Raw genomic sequence first — 20,927 nt, forward strand, 5'->3', positions numbered from 1 at the left:
GAGGGAAAAAGGAGAGATAGATGCTGGTCCAATCCACAGTAGTAGAGGACGCCATCGTTTTATCAAAACTCCTAATACAAATCACACTTGATGGCCTGCTTTGTGGTGTGGTTTGCAGTCAGGTATGATACTACTTTACGTGCTAATGTGCTTATTTCTAGTGAGTTAACTATTTTGCCAGCATCCTCAGTGACAGGCTAAATAGAAAGCTAGCCAACTTTTTGTTCTACCTATGCAATACTCTGCTAACCTATTTATGTTTTCGCCTTTTTAAAACGTTTTTAAAAAAATAATTAAACAAAATCATTATTATTTTTTTGTGTTGCTACCACTAATGCTGGGGGATAGTCATTTAATGGCATTTCAAAATGGGCTACAGGATCTCCTGGAGACATATGATATGTGATATCAATAGTGATATGCCACGGCAGTAACAACGGCTAGGATACATCTATCTACTCGTCGACCTTCAGACCTCAAAAAAAGAGGATTTCTAAACCATAGCGGCAAAAGTTTGAGTTTCAAGGATTGTGTTTCCTGCATTCTGATGACAATTAAAGAATGAAAATAACACAATAATAAGTATAAAAATTTAAATTTTACTTCTAATTCTCAGAAAACAACGCAGAATAATTCTCTCTTTGGCGTCAACTTGCGTAAATCTGTGGCATTAAGTAAAATTGATCACTTTTGGTTCATTTATTCATTATTTGCCCCTGCCCGTTAGAGAGTCTGTGCACGCCACTACCCTGTGTTTGTCAGCCTCTCGATGGGGACTGATGTGGTGCGACCCCCGTGATTTACAGAAAAATTGACGTGGCAGATTTTACAGCCTCTTTCCTGCAAAACTTTGGTCAAGAAATGGGAATTCTTCTCTCCAGGGTGTCTGAAAATGTCAGTCTCTCACTCACTGAGGAGGACAAGGCACAGCAGTACAGCAGACTACACACTGGACAGTGCCAGAAACAGGTTAAGATTACTAGACCCTGTTAGGAAACTGGGAGAGGCCAATGAAAAACGGGAGTCTGCCAATCCAGTCTGTCTAAGACCCAGATTAGTCTATAGCACATGCCGCTTTCTGGTATGACTGGGCGCAAGAAACTGTGCTAATATTACAAAGCTTTATTCATAAAACTCTTTATCTTAAACATGAAACATGTAAGTTTTGTGAATTTGCAAATAAACATCAATCTAAACACTGCGAAATAAAACGTGTCTCCTCACCACCAGTGAAGCCACTCCGACCAGCAGGCCCAGCAGCAGGCCCACCATAAACAGTCCCACGCTGCGGACCAACATGGTCACCAGGCCACACAGGGTCCCGATGCCGAGGCCGATTCCCACTGATGCCTCGACACTCAGCTGAGTGTCCATCACTCTCTCCTTGTAGCACAGCATGAAGATTACCACAGAGCCAAACATCAGGCCTGTGAGGAACAATACGGCCTTGAAGCATCGATAGCCTGCAGGAGGGAAGGCAAACAGACGACTGTGAGGCAATCACACACATACCAAACACACAGTATATGCTGTACTGCAGCGTGAGTGGCAGCCAGAAACCCATGTGAAAAAATTATTCATTACAAGGACAAACTTGGAACAACAAACAAGTCAGTGAGTGCATATGAGACATTTCTTGTAGCCTGAAATAGAGATGAACACCAGAGGGACTCAACAAAAAAACACACACACACACACACACTCAAGAGCAAACAGTACACACAAACAAATAGGTGTATGCTTTCCTCGAATTTCTTAATTTCCCCTGGAACATGATTTGGAGGAGCAAAAATCAGTTTGCTGAGAATTTATTACCTTTTAAATCCTCAGTTGACAGATGATTGTACAATTATAGCAAACCCAAAGATTCTCCCAAATGGTATGACTGACATTTAAAAGATTAATACATTATTTATTGACCAGTAATTAAAGATTAGTTGCTACTAAAAGTCTTGGCTGATTTTTATCATCTTTCATCGTAACTTACTTTTTCTGGCTAACAAGCTCGAACTGTCATCTGGAGGATGATTTGCAAGAACACGGATCTGCCGGCCGAGAGTTTATTACCTTTTAAATCTGCGGTTGATAGATGAAGGCAACACAAAAAAATCTGATGTATGACGATAAATTCTTTAATGACGAGCAATTTAACTATTAGTTGCAACTAAAAAACAAACAAACCATAAAGCATGCCTTATTAGAGGGTGCTAAATGGATCTGATTTCTGAAATATTTAATTTATGACTGTGTTCTTAGACTTGTTTCTTGATCCCAGCAGCTCTTTCATGTATGTGGAATGTTTTCTTGTGGATGCAGCATGAGGAGAAGCCCAACGCAGATTTAATTTTCATTTTCTCTTTTCTGTCTGTCACAGTCCGTAGCGGCTGCTTGTCTATGTCTGGTTTATTGCTATCTTTTATATCTATTTTTAGAGCGTTGTATTGTGTGTTTTATTCCTCAAAAGCCTAACCAGGGACAAATTAGCCATGGCTAGAAGTCCTATATACATTGCATCGGTTGCATTTTAATGACACATAACAATGCCTACATGTATTGTCCCTGTCAAATAAACTAATAAATAAATAGGACAACAAAGTGAATACTGGATCTCTTCTCTGCCTCTGGGGGTCTCTCAATGTAAACAAAACAAAAGATGTAAGCAGCATGAGACAATAGCAGCTGCTGTCAACAGTGTTCAACAACCATCGTTGATGATGATAATCCATCTATGTGGCTCAGAAATGTTCACAGATGAGGTCATGTTCTTAAGTTTCATTCGCGTTTCATTAAGTCATGTTTGCTGACTTCGTTCTTTGCTCTCTGGCGCCTCATCTGATGTTTACCCGGACGTTATGGCGTCAGGCGACCAGATGAAAAGCACCTGGAACCTTGACTACATTTGTGGATTTGTCTTTGTTTGAACATTGTTTGAAACATTTGGGATAATGATAGTACACAACTCAACTAAATATATAACATGCCCAAGTCTTTTCTCACATTTCAATGTAGAACTGTTAAATATATCTTTAAATTAAATAGTATAGGGAGATAAGATTCGCACTGAACAGCAGAACAATGAACAGCCACCTTCCTGTGGTGGGTTAGGGAGAAGCGTTTCATTATTGGAAGATGATGTGAAGAGCAGATAAGCTGTTTCCGTAAAACTGCTTTAAAATATGATAATCGTCTTATTACAAAAGGTCGTCCACATTCATTAGTCAACAGGCTGCTGAATAGAACAGCTGCTCTCCTTCGACTTTTTTTTCTTTACCCATTGTTTGGTCCCTCGCGTCCTTGGCTTTCTCTTTTTTTCTGTCTCGCAGGTTTATCCGCATTTTAATGTGCTCTAACGCAACAACAAAAAAAGGCAGAAAAAGATGCTACGGCATTAACAAATCAAATCATCAACAGTTTGAATCTCCTCGGCTCTTGCTTCTGTGTTTATTAATGTTTGCGTCTCCCTTTATTTTTTGCTCTACATCTCCTTCTTTCTCTGTCTGACTGGACTCTGTCTCCAGGGGATCCAGCATCAGATTGTTATCTTTGTGTAATCAGGCATCGCACAGCTGAGCTGAACAATACTCTTCCTCTCTTCCAACCCACCGTCCGCACTCCTCCCTCGTGACTTTACCTCATTTATGTGTGCTTTCTTAGATATCGTCCAGCCACCACCAGGCCTTTCAATAAGAAGTGTGGTGAAAGCACAAGAGAGAAATACAAGTCTGACAAAACATCCACAGCCACATGAACGTTTGTTTGATCAGCAGCCATGACAAATTCACAGCTTTGTTCTTCCACATCAGATCCATAAATCAATTAATACCTTTCTGAAATATGCCTTTCCCTGGCTTCTTCTCGGCCACTTCCCTCAGACCCATCCTTTCCTTGGTCCTTTATCCCCCCTATTGTTCAGCCCCTCCACTCTTTGCCTTTCCCCCCACTCCCTCTTTTGTTCCTCGTTTCTTCCCTTACTTTTCCTCCAGCCATCAAACCCTCCGTCCCATCTGTTCACTCTGGCTTGTTCAGCTCCCTTCTCCCCCCCTTCCACTCTCTCTTGCTTTGCCTCATCCATCTTGCTCCTATAACATCACCCATCGTTTCTGCTGTAACTTTGTTGTTTTTCTGGGTCGAATAAATGACAGATAACCTTTTCTTCTCAAGACCTTCGGACTAAACGGCATTCTGCAGGCAACATGTGTTGGCAGGGAGAATCAGTTTTTCCTGCCGAAAAGCAGCAGGAATGTCTTTTTCCTAAAATTATTCAAGTGAATGTGAGGTTTCTGAGCAATGCCGACAATATGCATTGTGCCTCATTTGCAGAACAGTGATTTTGTTTGGTTATTCAGGAAGATCTGGCGCTGAGGGGGAAAATGCACCTCTTAATTTTCTCTTTCTGCTGTCAAACAAACAGAGACAAACAGACAACAGATGGTGAAGAACCGAGGAGATTAAGTATCTCAAGTAAAATGACGCCATTGTCAGGAGACGTTTTGCTGCTATTTTCTGGAACCGTGCATGAAACAATCAGTGTGATTCGATAAATTTGAAGTTTTTGTCAACTACAGACATTTAAAACAGGAAGCGTTAACATGCTATCACGAGGTTGCTAAATGCAGTAAGTCTAATGTGCATGCAAGTACAGCAACGTACAATTAAAGTGGGCTAAGACATCTTTTGTTCTCCTTCACCACCCTAAGGGCAAACTTGACATTTCCTGCCTCAGTAGAGGTGAGGATCTACGAATAGCAGCGTTCCCTACATTTTGTTACCCGCCCAACAGTTTTGTTTCAGAGCTTCCATCGTCTTACTCGCATGCTGTCAACTTTGTGAAATAAAGTTGTTGGGTAACCTGTTTGCAATGCAGGGACTGACGCTGCCGATGCTTCACCCGGACATATACAGTGAATGTTAATGCCGTCTGCATGCTTCAGCGATTCGCCCCCTGTCTATTTGTATGCCACACACCTGCTCGGAGCTTCAACATGCATCAATATTCATCTAAAAGCAGCAGGGTTGCCTTTCCAAAAATTGTAATTCTATATATTTTCCACACAACACAATTCTGTGTTTTTATTATGTGAAACATTACCTTGTTTATTTTCCTGCATGTATTTTGTTGCTTGTGTTACTGGTGGTATAAATATTAACAGCCCTGTGCCGGTCTGCAGGTAAGTAATCTAAGTTGGGAAGAATGTGATTTTATGGGTGTTATGTAGTTTATTTAAATCACAATACTGTATACATGAACAGTGGCCAGGAAATTTAACAAAGGATGATTTAGCGCTACACAATACAGCCTAAAAATAATGTAATTTTATTGCAGCCTTTAAAACCAGGAAAAGACATCACTTATGTTATATCAGGATAACAAAAACACATTGCCTAGTCCTCAGATGATTGTTCAAAAGACAATACATACAAGCTGAAAATTCAGTGCTTAGCAGTGGCCACTGATTGTGTGTTGTGTTAAGATCTAATTGCAGACATTTCTACCTGCTTCTGTGGGATCATTTATAACCACACTTGCTAACCTTGAAACATCCAAATTAGGGATCCCACTCCTGAAAAATTGAAGATTCAAGGACTGTGTTTCCTTCATTCTGGTGACATTTAAAGAATGAAAACAATCTTCACACACTTCATGTGAAATAATTTTAATTTGACTTTTAATTCTCAGAAGACCGTGCAGAATATTTCGTCCTCTCACGTAAACTTGCCTGAATCATGAAGTAACATTTATCACTTTTCATTAATTTCTTGCAAAGTCTGTGAACACCACTGCCCTCATCGCCAGCCTCTCGATGGGGATTGATACGATGCGAGCCCCCTTGTTGACAGAAAAATCTTCGTGGCAGATTTTACAGCCCCTTTCCTTTAAACCTGAAATGTGTTTAAATATTCTTTCTCCTCTCCATTTCTCTGTCCGCCAACGGTACAGCAGACTACACAGGGTACAGTGCCAGAAATAGGTTTGGATAACTAAAAGGGGAAAAGGTGTGAAAAATTGGGAGATGGAAATGAAACGCGGGAGTCTCCCGGGAAAATAGGGAGGGTTGGCAGTGTACAGTATGTTTTGTTTCAATATATTATCATGTGGATCAACTCTCTGATAGCATTTGTAGCTAATCCTGGTGGTCAAAAGGGCTACTGATGGATACCTGGAGGAGAGTTCAAGTCTCTCTTTACTGTCTGCTATCCACTAATGGCAAGAAGAACATTAAACACATGTTTGCATGCATCTGATCTGCTTAGCCTGTATTCCTACAGTCTTTCCAAAATATAAAAACATCATTAGTTTACAGCCACAGCAGGATGAAAACGGCTACAAGTAAATAATTACACAAATTCACAGTACGGAAACACAGAAGTTAATTATACCTGTAAAATGCATGCCATTAATTGAGCACTTTTATGCAATTTTTTCACTCACAATTGAAGCGGAAATACAAATCTTAATCATTTTCAACAACTCTACTGTAAACAGCTTGTACAGCAGATCTCTCTCTCTAATTATTTATTGATTACACATTCCTGTAATGACTTTGCATCCAAACTCATTAGGATGAGCCCTTAATACTAATGATGCAATCAAACACAGTCACTCGCTGGGCCCAAGATGAAGCCTCAAGTCAGGACTTCCTGTCTTTACATACGACTGGAGCCATGCATGTAAGCATGAGTCTGGTTGTTTGATGGCAGAGGATTTAATAAATATATAAATACAACAGGGGGTCCACTCCCAGTGAGGCCTGGTATCTCTGATTTAAATCTGTGCTGCGTTTTTCTTACAGCAGGGCAGCTGCAACATTTAGTTGAAAGAAATGGGAACATGCCTTTGAATAAGCTGCAGAAGATAACATGTTGTCTTTTTTAAAGGACAGCAGGCAGTCCAATCTTTTTTAGTATCAGTTTGATGGTGACTGCAGTTCAGAACAGGGTGAAGGAGAGTGACAGGGATTCAAGGATTCGAGAAAGCTCGGCAGCAAGTGCAGAACGTTTACTCCACCGTGCTCCCTGAAGTAAAGTACATACTGTATGTTATAGCAGCGCCACAGCAGCTTAGTCTACAGGAATGAGGTTTCAATATTGATTCACATAGCGTGAAAGAAGAGAGCGACTCTTTAATGCTCTTAAATCAATACATCACACACCAGCACAGCAGAAGGCGCTACAAGTAAGAGCAAAATGATCAACAGTAGGTATTTCAGGACTCCCTGGCTATGTGTTTTGGCAGCACTTTCAAATTATATCCTGGCAACATATCTCAACATGTCACTCTTTGTTGTTTACATCATGTTTTCAAGTGATGCTACAGGCAGACGTCCATAGTGTTTCTTTAGATAATCTAATTACTGCCCAGGGTCTGCAGTTTTGTGTTTTTGTAAAAGAGTAGCTTTTAAACGACTAAAATATCAAAGCACAGTAGGTAAAAACTTTTACGTACATACGTTTACGTACTTGAAGCACTTTATCTAGTGTGTCAGTGCAAATAGCCCTACAGGTGCTAGTGTGTGAGTATTATTTTGCGTATTGGTCCATACTCTTTTAATGTATTTTATGTATTTTATGAGCGTGTGGTCTTGTCTGTCCAATCAACCATGTTGAAAGTACTGAATCTTGAATCTTACAAACAAGATATATCGTGTTAATTATTGATCTTTAGATGTGCTTATTAGAGCCTGGCTAGCCGTTTCTCCCTGTTTCAAGTCTTTGTGCCAAGCTAAGCTAACTGTGTAGGAGAGGATATTTAAAAATGAGGATATTTAAAAAAAATAACTGAGGATCATAATAAATAGTAGTATAATGTGTTTACTTATTAATTCATTTATTTTCTTTCTTTGGTATTGCTGATATTCTGGCTTATCCTTTGGTTTATGTAGGATAGGCAAAAATAAGCCTTGGGCTTCAGCCTATTCCTTTTTTGGTAATCGACTCATACAACTCGATACATAAATAAATAAATAAATACATTCATTCATTCATAACTGACTCCTGGTGGTAGCTTTTTATTTGAAGTACAGACATGTGAGGGCTACTGATCTTTCCATTTAACTCTGCAAGAAAAAAAATAAGAGAGTTTGCTGAAATGTCAAACTTTTCTTTTAAATGTCAACTGAACGGGAAAAGACACAAGACCTCTTATGGCAACAGTATAGCAGCCATGGCACTCTTAACTGATGGTGATTAGCTCTTTTCCACTGGAAGTGACAGGCACAAGTGGCATGCTGTATTTTTAACAAGAGAGTCTGATTCAAAATCCCAGATACTGACGTTGCACTAGAATACGTAAAGCTGTTTCAATCTTTAAATGAAATCCTATTTTTCACATTACATCCCATGTAATGATGGAGAAGATTGAAGATGCATTTTAGTGAGTACCACCTCAGGCCTGATGAGCAGAGCTGTGACTACATCATTACTCACCAAAGAAGCAGTAGATGATACCAAAGAGGCAGCACATGGAGCAGACCACCGAGGGCACGATCTCATATCTCCTCTCAATCTCCTGGTCACACTTCAGCCCCACCTCAGCCAAACCCAGAAGTTGGCTGGTGGAAGTCATGTTGGCGACGTTTAGGAGGGCGTGCAGGCGGAGGGGATGTGTAGGGATGACTGAGTCAGTGGGCCTCACCCATTGAAACGTATCTACCTGCAAAGGGGAGGCATGGAAAGAAAGAGTGATGGAGAGTGCAGGAGTGAGAATGAATGAAAGTAAGAGAAGACAGAGGAGAGAGTGATTATTGATTACTCATTTTAAGTACACAGCTGTGAGTGCTGACCGAGCAGTAAGCATGCATTACAATGTTGAAAAAAGGAAACATCTTTAAAGAAAAATGCAATTCAGCTTCTATCATTCACTGGATATACAGTAAAGAGGCTGCAACAAATTGTTGCCAGCAGTTTGAAAGTATTGACCGGTAGCAGAAGATTGTCAGCGCACACATAATGGTTGCCATGGGAAGGCAAGCTGAATTAATTTGCATGAATTTGCATGTGGCACAAGTACAAGACGGTTTGGGAGCTTCCAAGCTGAAGTTTTTCAGGGGGGGGTTAAAAACAAAAGCCCTTAAACATTTGAATCTGTGCTCACTCCTGATCTGCTGCTGCTGCTCTAACTCGCTCGCTCGCTTAAAGTGATACTTCAGCAAATACTCACTGCTGTTGTACTGTCAGGCTGCGAGACTGCTGTCATATAGTAACTTTATATGGTACACAGTAGTGCTGCAGTATTGATCATGTATAGTGTTGCACTGATGTTGATGAAACACTCATCAAGAGTGCCTTTATTGATTGTTCATGCTGCAAATGCTGTTAATGTGCTCATCATATGTCAGATTCATGATAAATAGGGCTGCATGATAGAGTGAATAAATCATATTATGATTATTTTGACAGATACTGCGAAAGGAAGTTTGTTGCTGCTCAATGCACATTAGTTGCGTCTGCATGTCCCGTTTAATATCCTCTTATTAAATGAGCTCTGTAAGGCGAACCCAAGGTGCTCTGTTACATTGTCGGCGGGGGTGTTTTGCTTTCTGCCGGCTGCTGGGAGTGTTTTTCTTTCATTCACGCTGTTGTTATTTTACGGTTTCTTGGCTGCTTCAGGTCAGCTTGCAGGCAAACCTTATTTTGACCTTCCGAGGATGAACGCAGCTAAGTTACAGACATGTGGCGGGGAGATGAAGACAATTTTGATCCCAGCATGAGGATGTATGTCGGTGGTGACGGGAGACAGTATTCTCCACTGGGTGAGATCAGAGATCAGAGTGACCGTGGGAAACAGAGGTGACTACAGTCGAGGACTACCTCATATTCAATCCCTCATCGTCCATCATAATGTTTTACTGTGGACATCTTCATATAGCATTTCAGTAGGGAATGATCACTTTTGCATCACAATTTTCATTTACACTGAAACAAACTGTTGAAATCAGGATGATGTGACATTTGTTGGGGTCTGTACCCAACAAACATGTATTCTTACACCTGGGAAACAAGATTTGTAGAGCAGGACGTCTCTACAGTACTTCAGTACTTCATTTTAATGCTGTTTTGTCACACATTTTACCTTCAACAGAAAAAATTTTGTTGCAATTTGGATATTGCACATCCCCATATTGTGATTCTGTTTGGATATCGATTAACTTTGCGACTCTAATGGCGAATAAGACGAAACAATCAGTTTAAAAAGCTAAAACTAAAATATGACAGGTACACGAGTAAGGATTTTTCGGTCGATTTTAGACGATGCAGTAATTTAGCAATTTACGATGTGAAGGAGATACCTCTGGAATATGCGCTTCAAATCAATCAATCAATCACTACTTTGGATTTTAGCATTATAGGAAGTCAGGAACAAAAACTCGAGACAGACAACAGCAGCTAAACCAGAAACACATCATATCAAAAGAAGAACAAAACAAAATCTGGACAGCAGTTTGTTAATTTTACATGAAAACAAATCATACATTGCTTTTATTAACCTAATCCAACATACAACATTAACGTTAAGCATGGTTAAACGGCACCAGTAACTAATTAGACTCCCCTGGCTGTATGTAATTGACTTGTAAATCTTGCTTTAGGGCAAAAATAGCTTTGACTGTTACACATTTTGTCAGCTTTGAGCAATTACTGATTTCACAACTTTTGTTCCCATGGCGTAACGTATATTACAAGCTTTCATCTAATGAGATGCATGTAGAGATGTACTGCTACATAAAAGAGCCCAGTATTGACAACTTTATTCTCAATTGATCTCCTTGTGTCCTTTGGGTCGCCAAGAGTCACAAGGAGATCAATTAGGAGAGTGGTTTGTGCTGCTTGGAGATTCCAGTCCTTTCCTTTTTTTTCTTAGAGGATGAAAATGTGCCTGGGGCTTCCACTTTGGTCCTTTTTTGTTGGTTAAAGCGTTGGAGCCATCAGCTAATAAGAGTGATCAAAGTCGGCTGTGTTTCACATTTTTCGTGCGAGGACAGCTGAGGGCGTTTAGTCAAGCCTTACATAAATAGACTTTGATTCAGTAAGAAGAAACAGCGTTAGAGTGAATTCTAAAAGCACATTTTTAAGTACATTGTGCACAGAAAACCATTCGGTTCCAGCGTAATGTGTGTGATTCAAGAATTATAGACTCATACTCAAACACCCACACACAGCGCCACACTTATTCAGGCACCAAATCCCAATGGTTTAATTCATTCCAGTTGAGACACAAATTAAGACCTACTAAGCGTATAAACTCACTCAACGGTAGATACCTTTAAACGGAGGCTTCCCCTAAGTGGCATAAATGGCACTATTTTACTCTGCATCATCATTATTTCATGAAACAAGTACTACACTACATCTTTTATGCAGTCAGCGTGGTTCTCTCTGTAACCATCATGACACCTCTGGTTAAGGCCGAGTCATTCATGCAGAGGTTTGTGTGCACACACACGCTTCCTCGAGCTGTTCTTCACACTGTTTCCACCGGCCGCGTGAGACTCCAAGCATCATCTGGGCCTGTTCTCATCTTCTTTACTCCTATCTGCATCTATGCTGTCTGTCTGGTGAAGCCACAGGCTTAGTAAGAAACACAGAACCTTGAAAGCGTCGGCTTACAGATGTAAAAACTGTTGTGCCGTTTATTTGCACTCTGTACAAATGTTCATGAGCTGTTCTGCAACCTCGCCACTGCTGCTTCTATTAGCTTTAAAGGAACCGACATTGGAGACTCGGTTATATTGTAGTGTATTCATACTACCCCAAAGGCATATCAGCTTCTTCCACTCTTGTTACAGAATGCATGGAAAACCTACTTTTACAGCCCCTGTGGGTAACAGGTTTGGCTTGAAATATTAAGTTTTGTTACTCATGATCCATTACCTATTTCTCTTTCGGGTCACCGAACTTGTCATGTCAGAGTACAGCTGACAAACTCACATACTCTCCGACTCCTGCAACTTCTCTTTTTCTCAAAACAAATCTTTTGATTCTAAAAAATAATAGCGAAACAGCCACTACCAGGGGTGCAGTTAGTGAAGACTGCGAACCGGCAAAGCGCAAAATAACCTTTGGTCCGTCCTTTCTTACAGTTAAAAGGCCCACAGACTTGGAGTACCCTGCTGTCATGGTCCTGAGTTTTAGTTTGTAGTTATTTCTTGTTTTATTTTGTAGCTTTTATCCTCATTATTCATATCTCTGTCACCAGTTTCTCATCAGTCTTCCCTCCCTGGTGTATTTAAATCTGTGTTATTTCCCTCTCGCTCTTTGTTGGTTTGTGTCACTTCTGTGTTTTCACATCTGTTCCTCAGTCCTGTTTTGCTCCTCATGTCTTTCTACGTGTGCTCATTGTGTCTTCAGTGTTTTTGCATTTGCCCCGGCCTGCTTTTTGTCTGTTTTTTTGCTGTCTGGACTTCGGCTTTACGTTATTAAATCGCCTTTTGTTTTTCAGCCCGTCTGTCTTAGTGCCCTGCTTCTGGGTCCTCCTCTGCCAAACACTCTGCCATCAGAAATAAAAAGATAAACTAATCTCACTGCCATCAATACTGAGGCAGAACTTTGACTGAAACAAAGGCTAATCTGTGAATTGTTGTTCTTAGTCAACATTGTCAAAGTCACTGTTTATAGTGGCTGCTTGTCTCTGTCTGTTTTACTGTGAAATGTATGCAGAGACAAGGACTGCAAATTAGCCACAGCTAGAAGTACTATACACATTGTAATGGCTGCATTTTATTCAGATGTAACAATGCCTACACTTAGTGTGCCTATTAAATAAACCAATAATCAAAATTCCCAGTGGAGTCACAGCACCAGTATGAGTAAATAGAGGAAAATTATATTGTGTTATTTTCCAATTGTCGGCTGCCTTTTGAAATAAAATTACTTTGTATTTTTGTTCAAAATAAAAAAAGTTTCACAGCGGTCAAGGTAGGTGGGTAAAAAAAGCAGTGAAATTCAAATGCAGTGAGCATCACAATGTGGTGAGCTAGAGTAGAAAGAAGTGAACTGCGAAGGGAAAAACAGATAAAAACAACTTGGTTCACACAGCATCAGTCAAGGTCTACCAGCATTCACTTTCAAAAACAAGGGTTGTTCTAATATTGATACTAGAATTGGAAATGCCTCCTACGCTGCCTAAAAGTTGGAATCAGTATGAGTGAGCACACAAGTCTATCCACTAATCTAATACTTTATTTATCAGGAACGCTCCTTCTCAGCAGCATCCCGAGCTTAACAGATGTTATACTGCACAAGTAGCCCACATCCATAAACAGCAAGCGACTTGAGTCATTTCCATACTATAACATCTATAGAGTGAAAAGAGATGAGACATTACCATTTTAAAAAGTCTACCGCACAAATCTAACAGCAGAATTAACAACTGACATTCAGCGAGTTGTAATATTAATAGGTGCCAGTATCTAATCACTAGAGTGTCTCAGTAAATAATTGCTCTGGGTTTCCAGGTGTCATTAAGACATCTAAATGTCAGCTGCTCTGCTTAATTGCTTCTTAAGCCCTTTCATCAGATCTGTTCCTACTGTACGTCAGCAACACCCACCTGAGTGTTTGCCTCCTTGTCACTTCTCATATGGAATTAAAAGCATTAACATGGATTAAGATGAACTATAAGCTTGTATTAACCATTTTAAAAACAACATTCCCTGTGGGAGAGGTCGGGAGCGCATGACTCAGAGCTAAAGAGAAGCTGATTAGCTTCACCACAGGGTGTCTGCAAGCATCAGTCTTCATTGGCAACCATGTGAGCTGCATAGCATGTCCTATATACACTACTATGTGTCCATGTCAAGTACAATAATAACAACTGCGAGGACACTATGTGATGCTATAATGACATTGAATCCTGACACTAAAGCTCAGAGAAGCACTACTGGAGCAGGAAACCTCAGGTACTTATTGACAGGAGAAACTCTGTCTGGTCAATCCTGCTGCTCGACACACTTGTGATTCCATGACAATTGATTTTCATTATAAGTCGCTGCAGGTGAGGGAATGCAGTCAGACTTCAAAAGGTATACTATGCAGGATTTTCCCAGAAAAACAATGTATAGAGTCATACAAAAAATAATCATCTCAATCGTCACATCATGACCCACTAGAAGTGTTTGGTGCTGTCTGTATCTGTGGAGACCTTGCCCTCTGCCTGCAGTTCCTTATTCTCTTCGCATTTTGACGTGTTTGGGACGTTTCTAGGTGTCTACCTTTGGCCAGTGGGTGTGTAGCCTCAGCTAATAGCAGGATGAAGGGGGACCTCTATAAAAACGTAGCAACAAGGTTTAATCGCTGCTCTGGAGCCGTCCTAAAGAGCTGCAGGTTTGTGTGACTGTTTGACTAAAGGCGGGGCAGAGCAAGCTACACACACACACATACACGGGCAGAGCAGAGAGGCAAACAGCAAACATGACAAAGCCTGAATTTTGGCTGCATTTTCATGAAATCAGAAGGGTTTTGAGTGTTTATGAAACAAACAAAAAAAAAAGATTTATTTCTCTGACTTACTGCTTTGTTTTCGCTAATGCCGTCAGTTCACTTGACCACCACCTCTTTTTGTCTGTCTCACCTGTAGAACTGGAGAAGAGGTGCCATGTTTTTTAATCCAGCATAGTATGCCTTTAAAACTAAATGGTTAAAGAGACATAAGTTAAGGGAAAGCCTCTGGAAGCAACTTTATAAAGCACAAATTAGAAACTAGAAAGTATTGTAAGAGTGTATACCTCTTCCAAAGCTGCACAACTTAAAAAAAACAAACAAAATATTTAGGAATGTTTAATCCCTTCTTGATCAATATTAAACTACAGTCAGGGATGCAAATGCTGTTCAGTGCCGCTGCACAGAGGAAAATAGCTGAACATAAACATATCTGCGATGTCACAAAAAAATTGCATTCCTTTACATTCCTCGCAGAGTAGCCAATTTAAAACCAATTGGAGGAATCCCAGTTCATAATTGCTCGTCTCGGAACGACAGACTCCAGTGGTGAAACAGATTGTGAAGACTGCAGCTTTGCTACACCACAGGCACCTGACTCAGGAGATGGATCCAACTGAGAACGCGTGACAAGGGACGCTACCGCACTGCCAAAAAGAATAATGATGAAGTGAAAATGTGCACAAAGGATTCGGTCTCTAAAGCTGCCTTCATTTTCTTTTTTCTTTCTCTTTTTTACGATAAATATCAATCAAGACATCCCGAGTGATGAAGGACTTCTTTGTTCTTCTCGGGGCGTTATGGTATTTTTAACTGTTAGCTGTGCCGTGATTAGCCAGGTGTTGAAAAATGTCTGCAGGAGATTATAATATACTGCAATTTCTTTCTTTTTTTGTTCTGTTTCCCCATTCTTTTTAGTATGTCCCTTGCATCCAAAAGATACAAATCATTCATGAATGGTAAATGAAGCTGCAGCTTGTTTACCAATACTAATAACCCTTGGTTTACACTGCATGACTATTTAAGCTGACTGTCCACTTTAATGTGTGAAACACTCTGTGGTGACCTGACCCCTGCTCAGTGCTGCATCCACAGTTGGTCAACATATTAAAAAAACAGCCAACCAATAAGGTCAGAACAAGGACGAGGGAAAAAAAACTACATATTATGCAATGATGTCACGTTTCAGTCTGTTGCTACAACAACCAGCAGCGTTACAAGGACCCTGCAGATGGGCTCGTCTCCATGGGAATGTGCATGTTAAGAGCCAATCCGTGATGGTCTCTTAGAGGCCCCTGGCAGCAGACGGCCCTGACCTTTGACCCTATTCAGCTAGTGCCTCTTTATAATTCACCAACACATCAGAGTGAACAGAGTGTACTCAGTGTATTATGGCCAAAAACAGCCCCATCTCTGATGTTTAAGCATTTTTGTGAGTGCAATGGAGTGAGAGTGAGACACAGACGATGCAACTACCCAGGAATAAACTCTAGAGGATAGAAGATCTAGTCATACATTCGATGGCAACCACTGCCCAAAAGCCCAGAGTTGTGGGCTTTGATGGATCAAAATATAAAGTCTACACTAACCAACAGGGAGGTTTTTGGTTAACAAAAAGATTAAAGCCATATGTAGAGCAGTGGAATATCTTCACTTTCACACTTAACTGTATAAATTTGCACTTTTTTCATTTATGAAATATCTGCAGCTCTCTCCCAAGGTGAGAGTTTGTCTCAGATGTGCCGTGCGCTCATTTTTGCATCTGTGATTGATGCCAACTACCAGTTTCAAAAGCATCGGTAATCATCGTGGGACTGCTTCAAAATCACACAGTGGAAGACATCACACTGTAAATTAATATTAACACAGGAGAGAAGAGGAGCTCTGTAGTACCGTTGGTTTTTCTTCTTGATAGACAGCAAAAAAAACACCGAAGGGTCGCTGCTTGGTTATTATTTGCTTCACTGTGGCACACAGAAAGTGAATTATGGATCTGATCATTACAGTGCACAGTACTTACACATTCATAGAATGGGCTCTGAAGTTTGCACATGTTAAGACACTTCTCTCCCTTTACATGTCTTTTTTTTGTCTAAGGTACTTTAAAATAAGGAATTTTAGTTAGAATGGTAGAATAATTTTCACTGAAAAAAAAATGAACTGATGATATGATTTTTGTTGTTTTGTTTGTTGTTTTGTTGGGGTTCTGTACCAAATAAGCATGTTCCTTTAACGATTTATAGGCTGCAGCATCTCTTTAGCACATTAGGCTTGGGTGATATCCAAAATTTTATATTACAATATTGTCCCACTCGAATATCACGATAGACGATATCATCATCGCTTGTTCTCGAACTGCACTGGGTGATGGACTCTGAGGTGAGGCCACAAATTTGTGACGTTGCCCTGTTAAGGTAACAGTTTCTTACGGCAAAGACGACATGCAGCTGCATTGAACTCCCACTTTAAAAACCGAAGTATTGCCACATTGGCGAAGAAACAATATCAATGAGTGTTGCTTCCGCCGCAATGACAGCTCTGCATGCATTTTCTTTTCAGAATGAAAGCCAGAAAACGTTGTAACAGCTGGTCGATATTGTGAAAAATATTGCATGGTGGCAAATGCCGCAGCAATATTCGACAATACCTGTTATCAACCAAAACCTACACCTTATCAGCCCGTTCTCACTCCCAGCAAATCAAATACCACAGCCTGGTCAGCAGCAAGACTGATGCTGTTGTTATCTTTCAAGTGCAGTAGTATAAAGATCGAGAAAAGTCTTGAGTCTTGAGTTGGAGGGTGGCTGGATGGGCCACACACTGGACCTTCCAGGATTCAAATACCATGTGCGACCAAGAGTCAAGATTGATTTATGTCACATTTTAACCAAATGTGTAATCTTTTCCTAAACCTAACCAAACTCATAATGTCATAATATTTGAACTGTTCGTCAGCAAGCTTTATTTTGAAAGTCTGACTGGACGTTGTATCTCATGTATTATTATTGAGGCAGGCAGAGCATCATATTTTCAAGCTCAAGACAATTGACCAAGCTGCCTAGTTGACGGGTTGGGAGTGAGAACATGTTGACCACATTGCTTCATATATAATGCTGTTGCTGTGACAGATTTCACCTTTATCAACAAATTGCTGCTCCAGCAATTTGGATATTGCACCTTGCCATCTCGCTTTTCCATAATATTTCGATGAAGTTCGGCCCTAGTTTAAACACAGGTCACAGTGTTCCCACTGCAACAAATAACCTGAAAGATTTCCTATTCCGTCAGCTCCACTCGAGAGCTTGAGTATGTAAACTCAGCAGTGAACCCAACATCTAAATGCTGTTTCACAGGCTCGCTTTTCCTCCCTCCTGACAAACACGGAGCACTGAATCACAGCGCAGCGCCTCTGACACAAATCACAGTTCACACGATGATTTGCTCAGCCATATCCTTGCTTGCATGCCTGTGTCAGCCCGACAGGCCAATAATGTTAGGTTACATATCAAAACCGCTGGCAGTGTAATAACCTTTCTGCGTGTTGATGTGCTCTCTGCTGGAGTTTTGCTTCTGTTCCTCTCTCCTCCAGATGAGTAGACAGTCTGAGGTCACAGATCAAATCTGAACACTGCTGGCGCTGTAATAAGGCTTTTTTGATTTGATCTGCTGTATGCTGGTTCTGGCCTCGAAAATGCATTTGCCATTCACAGTGTGGCTCTACCTTCACCTCTGTGAGTGTGCCGACTTTTACGGATCTGTGATCTTTGGATCTTTGATCTTTATCTATTGTAGCAAATGATATAAATAGCTGACATGGAACATGCTGCTGTCCTTGAATGTCATATATAAATGCACTTGCCCACATAATTTCAAAGACAAACCGAGAAAACGTGAAGTAAACATCAAACTGTATTATGCAAAAATTCAGAGGAACGTGAAGAGGAGTGAAGTCTTCTCCGCCTCAGCTGTGAAGTGTGTGTGTGTTTGCACGTGTAAGGCTTTTCCTACCCAAACATGCTGCGAGAGAAATTATATTTTCTAATCTTCTATTGATATGTGCAAACTGACAGGGAGAAAAAAGGAGATGAAGGGTTTGAAAATGTTTTGTGCCTGTGTGTGTGTGTGTCTCTAGGTGTGTGTTTGTGTATGTGTGTCAGCATGAATATTTCAGAGGCCCCACGCTGAGTGGTGGCGACAGAGCATCACCAGAACGAGGACACACTGGTCTCCTGGGTGGGGATTGGAAGGGTTGGACGGAGAGGAAGAGGGAGAAGGAGAAAGACAGACAAAAAGCCAGAAAGAAGAGAAAGAAAGAGAGAAATCAGCAGGAAAAACAGGACGACTCAAAACACACAGAAAAAGAAATCACATAATGAGAAAGTCTCTGCAGGTTAGGTCTGTGAAGCACGTCCTCTTTTCTGAAGTGCGTTTGCAGGGAACAACAAAGTAAAAAATGAATCCAGACAGTGAGTCTGACTTTATGGTGAAAAAAAAAAAGAAATCAAAAGAAGAAAGTTTGTGTCTCCTGGCAGCCTGAGGTCAGCTCCCTGCCTTTTCAACATTTGCACGGCGAGGAGTCATCCTCAACAAAAACCAAGCTCAAGTCAACCTCCAGTCCTGTGCCAAGGAAACATGACAAAACAACAGAAGTGTCGGTAAGTGAAAGCCCTGAAGGCTGAGGTTTGGTTCAGTCAGAGGAATGACACATTATTCTTTGTCAGAGGATTATTTGTATCAGCTTTACAAAATCATCACGGTAGAATCTCCTGGGTTTCTCTAACTTGTTGTTTTGTTCTCGGGACTTTAGAGCACTAAATCTTTCACCTGCTGTATTTCCTTGATGTATGAAATGTGCTACACACATAAAATTGTCTCGCCTTGGTTTCATTTTTTCAGGTTTTCGAGAGCTTTTGTTTCAATGATTTCTGCGTCCACGACAATACAACGACTGTGAATGAAATTGTCAACAGCAAAGTGCCTTTCCAGGAACATTGGTCTCATTACTCTGGCTAACAAACAGACCTCGCTCTGAACAGTTTCCATTGGAACTACCTTCTACTGAAGAAGCAGTGCCCAGAACGCTCTCGACAGCATGTACTGTGGACTATCCAGAGAAATAGGAACAGCTTGTTTCTGACAAGTGTTGTTGTTCCTACATTTTTTAGATGTAGTTTTCCATGCTATGAGCAACTCAAAGAAACTTCTCCGCTATTCAAGTGGAGGCTGAAATCTTGCATATCTTATAAAACCAAAACTATTACATGACCTCAAGAAGTAAGTGTGGATACATATACACATAACTTTTATATTTCATACTCTATGAGGGTTTAACTGGACAGTTGTCTCTCCTAATTCTGGTTTGAAGTGGTGATATTGATTTTTAAATGCACCTAAGTGTACTTAGCTGATCATATTATTAGAAAGAATATTAGATCATGGCTGTAACCAATGTCATAATTCTTGTGTGAGGATACAGTACAATAGAAACTGTGGTGAGAGTGAGTGAAGTTCACTGGGTTATAGTTCAGTGGGGTAAAAGCAGGATAGAGACTTAGCCTGGTTAATGTAAGGTGAAAGGGTTCAGAGGTAACCCTTACTAATACCACTAAAGCTATTACTGAGATATCAGGTGTTTTCCCCTGGTGAAGTTAACAAGACAGATAGGATCACTTGAAAGTTGAGAGAGCAACCTTTTCTCCTTTGATCTTAGCATGATTTTACAGAAGTCAAATTGTGTTTGCTAGTAGTGTCGATCAACAGCTTTGGTCTCAGGCTGTGCAATATCACAGTACACATATTGTGTATATATATCACATCGCAATACACTATATGTATCTCGATATTTTGAAGTCTGGTTGGTTCAGAAAAAGACAACACTTATGATACGTAGCCATTCAACAGAGACTTTAGTGATCCCCTAACGTTTCCTATAGCACCACCATGATGTTTACTTTTCTGGTTTTTGACCGACATATCTCAACTGTTGGATGAATTGCCATAATAATACGTTCAGATGATTTTGTTACTGTGATTATGTTACTAATCATCTAACTTTTTATCTAGAGCAATAGTCAGGGTTAGGAAAACATCATGTTTGGGCTTAAAATATGTGTTTTGGTCACCACTAACGTGGCTGGAATTGTCCTGATGTCTCATTACAAATATCCATCGCTTTCAAACTTACAAATCTTGAAACACTGTCTTGAACTGCAGTCACTGGCTTGGCAGCCTAATGTGAACACAACATGTTGTCGAAATGTCAATATGGTATGAAGCCTCTGACAGCAGTTCGCAAAAACATTATCTGCCAACATATTGTTGTGACACTGGGCTGTAGATCCACACCCCAACCCCCAAAGGCTTTACGAACTGAGCACTGAACATTGCTCATTCTCATGCTAATGCATGTGGCATTACTCAACCAGAAAAGTTGGTAATTAATGTCGGGAAGCAGAGTCAGTGCTGATGGGTAGCTGATGTGTAATGCAAAGACT

The 20,927-nt window shown here is 40.5% G+C and overlaps 1 protein-coding gene across 1 annotated transcript in view; it reads right to left on the reverse strand.

Moving 5' to 3' along the window:
- tmem198aa (transmembrane protein 198aa) overlaps positions 1–20,927 on the reverse strand; it is a 40,274-nt gene that overhangs the window by 11,676 nt on the left and 7,671 nt on the right. The window contains exons 2-3 of the mRNA XM_084361506.1: positions 8,425–8,650; positions 1,225–1,463 (exon numbers count right to left, since the gene is read on the reverse strand). Of these exons, the coding sequence (XP_084217632.1) occupies positions 1,225–1,463; positions 8,425–8,563 (378 nt within the window). The 5' untranslated portion in view covers positions 8,564–8,650. The remainder of the gene's footprint in view (positions 1–1,224; positions 1,464–8,424; positions 8,651–20,927) is intronic.

The sequence above is a fragment of the Pagrus pagrus genome, assembly GCF_965226575.1.
Source record: "Pagrus pagrus genome assembly, chromosome: 9".
NCBI classification, from domain to species: domain Eukaryota; kingdom Metazoa; phylum Chordata; class Actinopteri; order Spariformes; family Sparidae; genus Pagrus; species Pagrus pagrus.